Consider the following 12,917-nt stretch of genomic DNA (forward strand, 5'->3'; position numbering starts at 1 on the left):
CTCCTACATGACATTTAGGAGCTGAGTGGTTGGTAGTTTATCACTCTCCAATTTATCACTTTCCAGTGCTTAGTACATCTCCCCCTGTATTTGAAAAGTGACAGTTAGGAGCTGATTGGTTGGTGATTTATCTCTCTCCAAGGCTCAGTACATCTCCCCCCCAGTGTCGCATTGTACCTTTGCTCTAGAGTTGAAGATGAGCCCTTTGTGCAGTGCCAGCGCCACTCTCTTCACCAGCTCCTTCCGTATCCCGTCCTCCAGCAGCTGCTTAGGATCCACCTGGAAACAGCCATAGATCAGCACCATCCTCAGTCTACAGGTCACATGGCTTGTCACTATGGATAATAATGACCATCGCTACGGTGGCCATGTAAGGACATTTTCCTCATCAGACAGAGACATCTGTTCATACAGTGGGGGAGATATATTAAGTCTTGGCGAGAGATACAGTGGAGACGTTGCGCAGGGCAACCAATCAGCCGCTAGATAAATGATTGTATTCCTGATAATCATTTATCTAGCACATTCTTCTAAATGACCGTTAGAACGTGATTAGTTGCTAATGGCAGCGTCTCCACTTTATCTCTTTCCAAGGCTTGATACATCTCCCCTAGTGTCTGAACAATTCTTAAACCTTCTGTTTTTTTTCATTCCAGTCTCTCTCTAACATAAGGGGTCTATTTACTAAGCCTTGGATGGAGATAAAGTAAACGGAGATAAAACTACCAACGCACCAGCTCCTAACTGTCATTTTTCAAACACAGCCTTTGACATGGCAGTTAGGAGCTGACTGGCTGGAACTTTATCTCCATCCAAGGCTTAGTAAATAGATCCCATAATTACTTAATAGACATCACAGTGCATTTAATATATATATATATATATATATATATATATATATATATATATAAATAAAGACGAATAGCTACACCTGCCCCCTCACTCCCCCATGATCAACTTGTCACAGAGCAAAACACTTTGTATGACAAATAATTACAGGTTGAGTCTCCCATATCCCAATATTCAGAAATACAGAATTTTTGGAGGACAGAATGAGATAGTGACACCTTTGCTTTGTGAGGTTTCAATTTACACAAATTTAGCTTAATGCACAAAATTCTTAAAAATAATATGAAACATAAATGTATTCTGTGTTTAGACATACCTCCCAACATGACCCTCTCCAGGAGGGACACGATGCTCTGGTCCTGGACTTCCCTGGTAGTTTATGATTGGTGGAGGCTCCAGAGGTGGGGCTGCAGTACAGTCCAAAGTTCATATAGGGGAGTCACACCAACTGCCAGTGAGTCCCAGCCAGTGATATTTGGCAGTGTGTGAAATGACAGTTGGTGTGACTCCCCTATTTGAAGTTTGAACTGCGCTGCAGCCCCACCTCTTACTAGGGAAGTCCTGGACCAGAGCACTGTGTCCCTCCTGGAGAGGGTTATGTTGGGAGGTATGGTTTAGACTTCAGTCCCATTCCCAAGATATCTCATTATGGCAGTGGTTCCCAAACTTTTTTGAATCTCAGCACCCTAAGTGCACCAGAATTGTTTTCACGACACCCCTAAGCCAAAAGTTTATTACTGAGAAGTTCAGAAAAAAAATGTAGTGAAGTATTAAAGGGAAGTAAATGTGCTTAGCTGCCATCTAGGGTCAGTTATGTAGTAGGTGACAGGTTTGCGCTTGTTTGTCCACATATTTACATTACATTGACCATAAATAATTTGATTTGGTGCTGGACCACCAACCTGAGGCACCCCTGCAAGTGTCCTGAGGCACCCCAGGGTGCCGCGGTGCACAGTTTGGGAACCACTGCATTATGGTATGCAAATACTCCAAAATACAAAAAAATTCGATATCCAAAATACTTCTGCCCCAATCATTTTGAATATGGAAGACTCAACCTGTATTACTCTTTTATTATTAGGATTAATGTAACAAGTCCTCTGATTATATGTACACTTTGTATCAAGCTCAGATTGTAAATTATAATTAATGTATAATGGCAAATAAAATTCAGTGAAACAAAATCAGTAGCTAGAATAACCCATATGGCCACAAAAGTTTTAATCGTAAGAGCATTTGGATAAATCACGATCTGACACAATCGGTTTTACATTACAATATTCACTATCTGAGGCCCCGATGGGGCTTTCATAAACTGCCGCCTGCATCTTGATGGAAAAAATAAGCAACCTTCCAATTCAATTGTCGGCAGCCGGCATGACATTGCTGGAGCACTCAATACGCAATATTAATAGTACCGGCAGATATACTAAATACTGTATATTGTTAGGATAAAAAGTAAGGCTGCCGGGTCTACTTCCCACTCACAAAATGTGCTTATCCTTCCGTCCAGAAAAGGTGCCGTTATTCTGTTCAGAAAAACACTGGTTACATCTAGTGTACTAATAATCAATAATTAATTATAATAACCGATAACTAGTCAGAGTTTCCCAAATTCCATCATTACAGTCCAGGTTTTAAGGATATCCATGCTTGAGCCCAGATTGTTAAAAAAAAAAAAAAAGTGGCTGAGATACTACTTGTTACCTGTGCTCAAGCATGGATATGCTGAAAACCTGTAATGGCAGAGTTTGGGAACCTCTGGTTTAAGTGATTAGTCCAAGGTCATAGTGACAATTTGGAGCCGGTGATAGGATATAAACCGTTCAACCAACCACTTGTCCTAATACCTTGATTATTCCAACAAGTGTGGTCTTCATCATTAGGATCCCTTCAGTAAATATGGAAATAGCGTTGGTCAGCCTGGCCACCTGTGAGAGCAACGCAGAGGTCAGGCATAACAACAGGTAACATTACATTTCTTAGCAACATTAAAAAAGGGACAAGATGTGGTCAAAGAGGCACTCTTTTCCACATCTGGTGGACCTGCCCTCATATTACCCCGTTCTGGACTCAGGTCCTTTGTATTATTAACTCTCTATCTGAGCAGCGATTTACCCTGGACCCATGGTCTTTCCTGCTCTCCCGTGCTTTCCCAGTTGTGAGCTCGCAATCTAACAAATTGTTCTCTCATATATTGGCTGCAGTTAAATCTCTAATCGCCCGTAATTGGAAAACCCTTGCTTCTCCTACACTTCAGGCCCTAAGAAATGTCTGGTTTATTGTAAGCATTATTTACTTGATACACCTCATAAGTTTGACCTTATATGGGCTCCCTGGTTTCATAGAGAAGGCCGTCACCTCTCTCCCCCTTCTGGACCAGTCCTTATTCCTTGACCATGGAGATCTTATATTGTTTCCACTGCTGTCTTTGGGTCCTTCATGATGGATATAGCCCCTTCTGTTTATGTATTTAGCAACTTATATTGATTCCACTGTATTTTTATTTTTGTATTTTTTGGGGGGCTATTGTTCTAGATGAGCTATGTACCTGTTATTGTGTCCCTTCCTTCCCTACTTTTCCTCTTTTTTTTCCCTTTTCTCAAAATTACAGAAAACAAAGGAAATAATGTTATTTGCTTCTATGATATCATCTATTGTTGTGGTTTCCTTTAATAAATAAAGAATTAAAAAAAAAAAAAAAAAGGGACAAGAGAACTTTTTTTTTTTTTTAAGGCAAGTTTGAAACAACAATCACATCTCCGTAGTAGTGCAGGCTACTGTGCATTAGTTTCGATATTTCTAAATAAGCATTGCAAATACACAATAAGGCATAAAGCAATAAACTGGACTTACACTGAGATTAAAGTTACACGTCACTGAAATTACATATATACTGTACAGCCATTAGAATAATTAAAATAGTAGAGTTTATGGAGAATTCATTAAAAAAAATAAAAAAAAGGAAGATCTTATAATAATTAAACATTTTCCTGATTGCAAACCCCATGACTTGTGTCCTTGTGTGCATGGGATGGACAGAAATGGGGACTGTAGGGGTGTGTTTCACCTGTAGGAGGCCGGGCAATGTAACACAATAACTACATCCTCTTCCTCCCTACCAGCAGAGAAACTAGAGAAGGAGCAGGATACAGCAGAGGTATACATGTATGGTTGGGCTGTTATGAGTCCTCCTACAGGCTCTGAGAAAGGAATAGAACAATCCCCTTTTCCCCATTAGCAGTAGGCAGACACAGACACTGTTATATAGCCTCCGGAAACAGACGAGGAGCAATGCCCAGGAATGACCAGCCACCTACAGGACCTTCCTAAAAAACGGGCCTCAACATAGACGCCAATGTCCATGGCCCGCAGAGACAGACAGATCAGCAAACGCAATACATGGAAGAGGTGAAGTGCTTCGTCCTTGGAGTTGCAAAGACGAGGGCACAAACCTGGTATCACTAATGGAGAAGTGTAACAAGTTTTTATTTTGTCAAATCCGCTGACTTTCAATGATTTTCCCAGCTGTTTTTAATGGACAATGTTATCAAAGGCAAAACTCTCCCTACGCATAGGGGGGTCTATTTAAAGTGATAAGGCGCCAGCCAATCAGCTCCCAAATGTCATCTCACAGGCTATGTTTAAAAAATGACAGTTGGGAGCTGATTGGCTGGCACCTTATCACTTTTCACTCTGTCTCCTAACACTGCTTAGTAAATAGACCCCAGGGTCTTTATCTTATCCAATTCTCTGAAACAAACTTCTATTTAGGACAATGTGTTAAAGATATTGTAGGTAAGCTGCATCAGAACCCTAAGAGCGCCATTCTACAGCCCCCGCTAGAATTGTAACGCCCAATTGGAGGCCAACTTTGTAACTCATATGGCTGCAAATGATGGCATGGGAGACGCAGCACCTGCCAGGGGGTACACAGCGCCCGCAAGAAGAATAACTGTGGCTCCCCTGGTTAGCTGTGAGAACAGAGTAACCACAGCTGGAGAGTATGCTTACACCTCTACATCTCCCTGGGAAATAGGATAAAAGGTCTCAGAGTATTTGTACAGATCTTCCCATGCCCTTTACACTAATTAAAGAGCTGGTCTGTGGGAAATACAAATCGGGACAACAGATTTGCCTTTAAGAGAGTGCGGGGATTGACTTTGGTCTTGTTGGTCCCAAATGCCCAATGCTGAAAATAGCAATATGATTAGATGGACAACAGGATCAATGGCAGAGAGATCACCAAATTGCCCTTATACCTATCCTCATTGTATTCCCTAACTTTGCCCTCCTCATCATGTGCGGAAGGGCCATCACCAACACATCAGAAAACATTCAGCAGAGAAGAGGGAGGACTGCGCTTTGGGGGATGAAGCAATTGCACTGGAAATATCCGTAATGGCCTGAATTAGGTACTTAGCACAGGCAGGATCGGGACAGACAGACAGACAGACAGACAGACAGAGGAGGAGTCCACTATTATATACATGTATACTCTCGCAGGGTGAAACATAACTCAGTGTCCGTGTCCCCTGCTGCTGAAGGATAAATGATCTTCTATAGCTTACACCAGAGAACGGAATAAGGACTGTAATCACCTTAGTTCCAGGGAGCAAAAGTACAAAGTATAAACTGACAGATGTGACATTCATGTTCCAGGCAAAGTCGATCCAGCATTAACATACTAAATAACCTGTGTAACAGCCAATAGTTGTAGCAAGTTGCACCAATTGGTAGGTTCAAGTGAAATCAGAAGCCCGTTAATTAGCAGCAAACATACACACCAAGATGTCAGCAAAGTGGTCTCTATAAACCAGGGATGGGGAACCTCAGGCCCCGGCCATATAAGGCCCCCAAAATCATTTAGTCTGGTCCTCTGAGCTTTTTTCTGCTAGCCTCATCTGGCTAGCATGGTGCCTAGAATGACACCCTGCAGCCAGAATCTACGCAGCAGTGCCACCTGGAGTGTCCTTAGGACGCTTCAGGCGGTCACACCGCTGCCCTTACAGCTCCACCAGGGCATCCTCAGGATTCTTCGGGCATTGCTGTAATCACTGGCGATTGTGGCCCCGCCCCCGTGTGATGTCACATGGAGGGGGCGTGGCCTGTACCGGGCCCGCGAATAATGCTATAAATATATCAAAATGGCTCTCGGCAGAAAAAAGGTTCCCCACTCCTGATATAGTTTCATATATGACAGAGCACTCCCCGTCCTGTACACAAGACTATGGGCCAGACTCACTACAAACCGGTAGTGCTATTGGAACTGCGATTACGCACGCAGTTCTGCTGCAAAAATATGCTAATGAATGCAATTGCAATGCCGTCGCACAGCCAGCATAGAGACGCCCACTCCCGCTATCTCAAATCCGTAATACCTTGCAGTGCTGTGTATACATCGGGAACATCGAGTAACATCGGCCCTCACAACAATTACAGCAGGTCTGACCTTACTCAGAAGTTGCTAATCTCGTTGTACGCAGTGAGTAGACAAGCTGCGTATGCCGTCACAGCAATTAATTTATGCACACCCCTGTAACGGCGTTCAAACGGACAGGCATGCCTGCGTTTCTACCACCCCCCAAACGCTGATTACCGGTCACTCGCTCTGCGATGGCTTTCCGTAGTCTGCATCATCGCAATGCGATCACGATGCTGCCGTCACACACTACGGTGCATACGCAGTACGCAACAATTGGCCGACTGCATGCGCTGTTGCGATCTGTGCTGAATCAGGCCCTATATACACAGGAGATGTCTTTCCTTCATAGATGACCAGTCACATAAAGCAATTTACACATCCATCCCATTCTCACCTCATATCTAGCTCCGAGCTGAGCGTAATCTCTCAGCTTATCCTTGTCCAGGCGAGTTGGCACTTCCATTATATCGTGGGTCTGGAGTTTGATTATTTTAGCTAGGGATGTGAACATGCTCTCTGGAATAATCTGTAGGACCTGTGGGGAAAAAGTTAATCGAACGCAGATATTTGGTCAAATAAAGTTACACAACGCCCATCCCCTACACACTGTGAGGGGCAGCCATTTTGTGAGCTGAAGGAACATTCATGAGTTTTGTGCCTCTATCCCCAGTGACATTGTAAGTTCCTAGTTTATACTGGTACAGCTAACAAAATGGCCACCTACACTGTACAGTATGTAACTAAAGTGTACACATTCACAAACCTTTGCTAACTCTACTAAGCCTGTATATTAATTCCTCAGTATACAGCAAACGAATAGTCAAGTGTTTAATGGAGGAGAGACCAGAGTGTGGAGTCTGGAGTTAAACATATCATGGGGGAAAGAGATTAATGGTGCACTTCTTCCTTCCTGTACACAAAAGTAAATAATAGGTGAACTAAGACATTGACATACACATCTCTGTTGTCACAAACTCTATTACATGTAAACTAGGATGTTTTCAGTGTGCAGCCCAGATTGCAGCTTACCTTCCTGACATAGGACACCAGCTCCCCCGAGTAATACTGAGACACACTAAGGAGATCAGGGCTGTTTGCTTGGTTGATACGAAGTAAAGGAAGGTCGAGGGCAGATGCCAGCTGCAATAAATCAGATTATGGTTATAAGATTTTTCCCGGTATTTTTACACTCAGCTCAATATAAAAGACGCGTCACGCTGCAGGACTGTACTGTATGCTTCAATATTGTAGCTGGGCTATCAGTAACGCAATCAGCAAGGAAATCTAGCAATACGGGTACAGGGCCCTTATCTAGAAGATTCCCATAACCAGATATGTAAACAGTAAAGTAAATAACTGCTGCTGACAGGTAATAAAGTCACACACACCATCATCATCATCATCATCAGGGAGAGCTTCATTCTAATGTCACTGTGAGGAGCTCTGCTAAAGTAGGGAAGGGAATGTCTGAGGCAGTGTAGGGATAGACAAGGACGAGTAAATAAAGGTATGTTAGTGTATTTCAAACACTGGGGTATATTTACTAAAGTGAGAGTTTTTAGAAGTGATGTTGCCCATGGCAACCAATCAGATTCTATGGGGTAAATTTACTAAAGTGAGAGTTTTTAGAAGTGAGTTTTAGAAGAGATGTTGCCCATAGCAACCAATCAGATTCTACTTAACATTTAACTAGCACCTTCTAGAAGATAATAGCTAGAATCTGGTTGGTTGCTATGGGCAACATCTCTTCTAAAACTCACTTCTAAAAACTCTCACTTTAGTAAATTTACCCCTAGCTATTATCTTCTAGAAGGTGATAGGTAAATGTTAGGTAGAATCTGATTGGTTGCTATGGACAACAGCTCCACTTCAAAAAACTTTCACTTTAGTAAATATACCCCATTGTGTTAAATCTTCAGGAAAAGCCCCTTATGAGGAAAACCTCTCAGGCAATCAGTATAATAGATCCAAACCCTCTATATCTTTTTTACTTAAGAAGAGACCCCCCCACCAACTAGATAAAGAGATGTAACCACTATTCGTGAAGTGCTCCCACCAATATCAGCTACCCTGCTCCACTAGGGGAGAGCACAATGCATGTATTCAGTATACTGAGGGTATAACAAGCAGACTGATGCCATGGGAATCCGGTGTGGGATCTCTAGTAAGCCGCTTCTAATGGGTCCACACGACCATCCCAGCACAAGTGGTGGTAATGAAATGCAATCTGGCGCATGGTCCTCAGTTTGGGAGGTGCCATACTGTCCCTGCAAATGACCGGTGCCCAGACTGACATACAGCGCATGTAACAGAACACGGGTTGGTAAATTGCTCACCTTTAGAAACGTGGCTCTCAGTTTGGTGACCATGGAGGGGCTGACTCTTATACTCTCCTGCATAATACATGTGTAGCTGGAAACAAAGCAGATATTATTATATTCACCTTCCCCACCATACTCTCACTATTGAATGAGATCAGTTGAAAGTTTCCATTTCTAGCAGAAACTTTCCAGCTTACAGAAGGAAACTATCCAGAAGAACTTGGGATCTGCTCAGAGACGGAAGGGAAGGGGTGAGCCGTCCGGTACCAGAACCGTTACCTATCAATCAGCTGCCAGGCGTAGGACAGGTCCCCCACAATCTGCATGGTGATCAGAACCTCCTCTTTGATGTTGATGGTGCGAATCATCTGATGCAGGAACTTCCTTGTATCAGCCAGGAACTGGCACACCTGAAGGTTACTTTCCAGCTGGTGGAACTCCTGGACCTACAGGGACATATGCAATAACTGGCATAGTCTGATTACACAGTACAGTACAGAGGAAACTGCCTATATATCATGTTAGCTATTGCCACTGCTCCCCATTAGTGTTCCTGCCCCTAAAACAGTGGATCCTGGACTTGTATCGCTGCTGCTGTACAGCTACCTAGCTGGTTCTATGCTATTCAACATTCACTCAGATCATTCTATATACCCCAAAATTTACATTTTCACATATGGACCATGAGCAGGACCCCTGTCCATTAAACCCCTAATGTACAGGGCTGCAGACCCTTTGCAGCATCTAATTAGTAAATTATAATGATAATAAATATTGTGAAACTCAACTTTATACTGAAAGAAATAAGGGATTATCACCCCAGCTCCTATCCCATATTTAGGACAATATCTTAATACAGGTAAAAAGAGCAGAGACTGCAGCCATTTCCCTTTTATACCGACCGGAAAATCCTGGGTTGATGCACGTGAATGCGAACGCGCATCAATCTGGACTTTTTGTCAGTGTAAATGTCCCTTTGTATGAATCAACCAATCCGTACAGTGAGGTTCTGCAGAACAAGACTACAAAGCTGTCAGTCACTCTGTGCCCCTCCCTACTAATACGGTAAACGGCAGAGGAGTGGCAGTGAGCAAGGTTGTGTAGTTAACTAGAAACACTCCAGCTACTTGCATGCATATGATATAGTTCAGAGCACAGACTTTGATATATATAGTAATGTCAGACAGTGCCCGCAATAGTTCGGTCTGCGCTTTTCAGCCAGGTATTTATACCATCAGAATGAGTGGTTTGCTTTACTTGCCCTTGAATATGACGCAGAGCTGCTCTCTGAATACAGTCAAATTTAAAACAGAACACACAGCCCAGCTGTGTTTTATGCCAGTACAAAAAAAACTTACCTGATGATGAAAATAAATGGCTAAAGAGCACAGAACATAGATAGCAAATGCAGTAAAAGCTGCAGGGGGGGATGTACAAACCGAGAGTGTAAAGCCTTAACTGGGACAGGAATGGAGAAGAGTGTTAGGAAGTCACATAATGATTATACATGGAGACACCATTATACACACAGATGTAAAGCAATAACACATATTATTATAGTGTCTATGTAGGGAAACCAAGCTACTAATGGACTGACTGAGAAGGATATGAATCTGGCCTCCTGCCATTACAGATACAAGTACTGATAGGAAACAGGAGGGAGTCTAACCTCTTCTAGAGCCTGGATGAGCTGCACCGTTTTCCTCCCGGCAGCAGTGGAATCATCGTAGTTTAAGGACTCGATCTGTTTGGAGATCTCCCGGAACCAGGCCTGCAGGTTCTCTGCAGAGGATCATAGCATCAGAGAAGGTTGCACAGAACGTTAGGGCCCTACAAAGTGACATGTCTCTGCCATGCACGGATGGTCCAACCCAGTACACTCAACCTGTGGCTACAGTCAATTTTGCTTAAATGTATTGTGTTTGGATTACAGCGGATTTGTTAGCTACACAGTCTGGAGGCGGCCATGTTGTGGGAACCAATATACAGGCCATCAATTCATCAGGAACTAGACATCGCTGTACCCTAAATCTGACATTTTCAGATATGAATCATAAAGGTAAAGCAGGCTGGCGTTAATCAGGCTCTCCAGTAAAAGTAAATCACTGCTTCCCCACTTACTGGAGACAGCTGAGGAGTCAGGGCCTGATTCAGAGCCAGACGCTATTTACGCTCGCTCGTTCAGAAAAAGGGGCCGGATATTTACATTGAGCGCTCACGCGTCTGTTGACGCCTCTATGTCTGAGCGAGCGAACGAAATATGCGCTCGCTATTTGTAAAGACGCCCCCTGGCCGCTTGCATCCTACGTCATCTCCGCTATTTATCTGATTAATCGAGTACATCGAAAGGCGTCTGAACCGCTCGCAGTGCTTGTGGTTGGATTTTCCTACCGCAATCATGCGAACAGTTCAGGCTAAGAAACAACCAAGTGACATGGCCGATGACGCTGCTTTGTTAATTATGCACTCCCATTAAACGCCCGTTTTGACCGTTTGGCACGCCTGCGTTCGGATCACCACACCCCGTTTTCAAGCACCTTCCCCTGTTACCACCCACAAACGCCTCATTCTGTCACTCAAATTAGCAGGCATTCGCTATTTGCGAGCACACAATTTCCGACCGCAATGATTGGTTCGCGCATGCGTATTACAACCCATACACATGTGCAGTTGTGTGAACATCGCTCGGAGCGAACGAGCGGCCGCTTACGAGCGGCTCTGAATCAGGCCCTCAGTCTCTATCTCTAGGACGGTGCCCTAAAAGGATCTGATAAAGGTAAAAAAGCTGAAACTACAGGCACGTAACATGCTTTTACATCAGTGGTCTTGTGTGTGATACAACCAATTCACACAGTGCGTGTCTGCCAAGCTGTCAGTTATAACCCGCCTGTTTAATAAGGAGAAACACCCTGCCCCTGCCAGCCCTATAACAGAGAACTCAGCTGCAGAGGAATGAGAGAGAGCATGAAGGACAGATTTAGTAATGTACGTAATGTATATATACTTTGCCCGAATTGACATATGGTCTTGTGTGAATCTCTTTGAGTGAGGGCGTACAGAATATCTAAATTAATAAAAGCAGAAACTAGGAATATAAATGAGAAATATCCGGTTCATATAGAACGGAGTATATAATGCAGCCTCACCATTTTTCTCCACTCTAGTGAGAGGTTTAACTCCAGAAAAAACATCTGCAAGTTCCGTCATACGTTCCGAGCCCTCCGTCTTGTACTTCTCCCACTTGGTTTGTTTTTCCGACAACATCTGCTTAAACATCTGGAAATGAAACGGATAATGTGAAGGTGCGTCATGGATATCACATCATCAGGGATCAGGGTTACTTTCAGGAACGCCCTCTATCAGCATCCTGCATTGTTTCTATAGTAGCACGGACGTTTCTGTAGCTAGTACCTATCTAAGCGTTTGGGACATACTATCTTGAATAGACTACGTAGTACTTACCTAACCTGTAGCTCCAGATATCCTTGGTGAGGACATGGTGGGACCTCAGTCTATGGCTGTCTATAATATTAGCAATATCAGCCTCTTTTTTCCCAGTAAACCTCCCAGTTATACACAGTCTCCTTTCTGTAAGCTCTGATGAGCAGGGCCCTCCCCCACCCCTGCACAATCCATATCCACCATGCACTCCCATTCATGGTTGCTGTCAATGATCCCACTCTAGGGCACTGGGTCATTTAGTGAGACTATTTTATTGTCACTCATGAAAGTGCCTTAATTCTCAGTCTAGTTTATCCCGGTGCTACGGAAACTTGGTGGTGCTGTATAAAGGATAATAATAAAATAACAGAGTAGGGCTGCACCTTTAAAAGTCCTTTACTTGCTAATATAATACCTAAAAAACATAGCCTTCAAAAATATCAGTGCCCATCCTCCCCCTTTCAAATATAGGGGTCTAGATAGGAGAGAGATAAAGTGGAGATAGATAATTACCAACCAATCAGCTCCTAACTGTAATTTTTCAAATACAACCTGTAAAGTGAGTTAGGAACTGATTGGTTGGTACTTATCTCTCCCAAGGCTTAGTACATAGACCCAATAGAATTTTATATACGAACGGTAAAGACGTATCCGTTTCACCATTGCTGTGACCACACATTGATGAGGGGGCAGCGTTACCTCCTTCAGGATGAATTCAAACTGCGCCGTGTCTAACAGCAGCTGGAACAAGACCTTGGAGTTGTACTTGGACTCGGCCAGGACTTGGTCTTTCACTTGACGAAGGCGCTTGTTGTTTTGGTCATAGGCTGGAAGAAAGATGGCTTACTTACGTTTCAAATGCTAGAAACCATTAGTACGTA

At 43.4% G+C, this 12,917-nt stretch overlaps 1 protein-coding gene across 2 annotated transcripts in view; it reads right to left on the reverse strand.

Moving 5' to 3' along the window:
- The window catches only part of WASHC5 (WASH complex subunit 5), a 63,016-nt gene that overhangs the window by 20,414 nt on the left and 29,685 nt on the right, over nucleotides 1-12,917 (reverse strand). Inside the window, exons 10-18 of one of the 2 annotated variants that reach the window (XM_088442263.1) lie at nucleotides 12,736-12,863; nucleotides 11,742-11,871; nucleotides 10,265-10,377; nucleotides 8,875-9,041; nucleotides 8,611-8,686; nucleotides 7,304-7,414; nucleotides 6,669-6,809; nucleotides 2,700-2,780; nucleotides 178-279 (exon numbers count right to left, since the gene is read on the reverse strand). In XM_088442263.1, coding sequence (XP_088298389.1) covers nucleotides 178-279; nucleotides 2,700-2,780; nucleotides 6,669-6,809; nucleotides 7,304-7,414; nucleotides 8,611-8,686; nucleotides 8,875-9,041; nucleotides 10,265-10,377; nucleotides 11,742-11,871; nucleotides 12,736-12,863 — 1,049 coding nt within the window. The remainder of the gene's footprint in view (nucleotides 1-177; nucleotides 280-2,699; nucleotides 2,781-6,668; nucleotides 6,810-7,303; nucleotides 7,415-8,610; nucleotides 8,687-8,874; nucleotides 9,042-10,264; nucleotides 10,378-11,741; nucleotides 11,872-12,735; nucleotides 12,864-12,917) is intronic. The other variant, XM_088442264.1, reaches the window with a different exon arrangement.

Source organism: Taudactylus pleione, unplaced genomic scaffold (genome assembly GCF_031769625.1).
Source record: "Taudactylus pleione unplaced genomic scaffold, aTauple2 ptg000306l, whole genome shotgun sequence".
Taxonomy (NCBI): domain Eukaryota; kingdom Metazoa; phylum Chordata; class Amphibia; order Anura; family Myobatrachidae; genus Taudactylus; species Taudactylus pleione.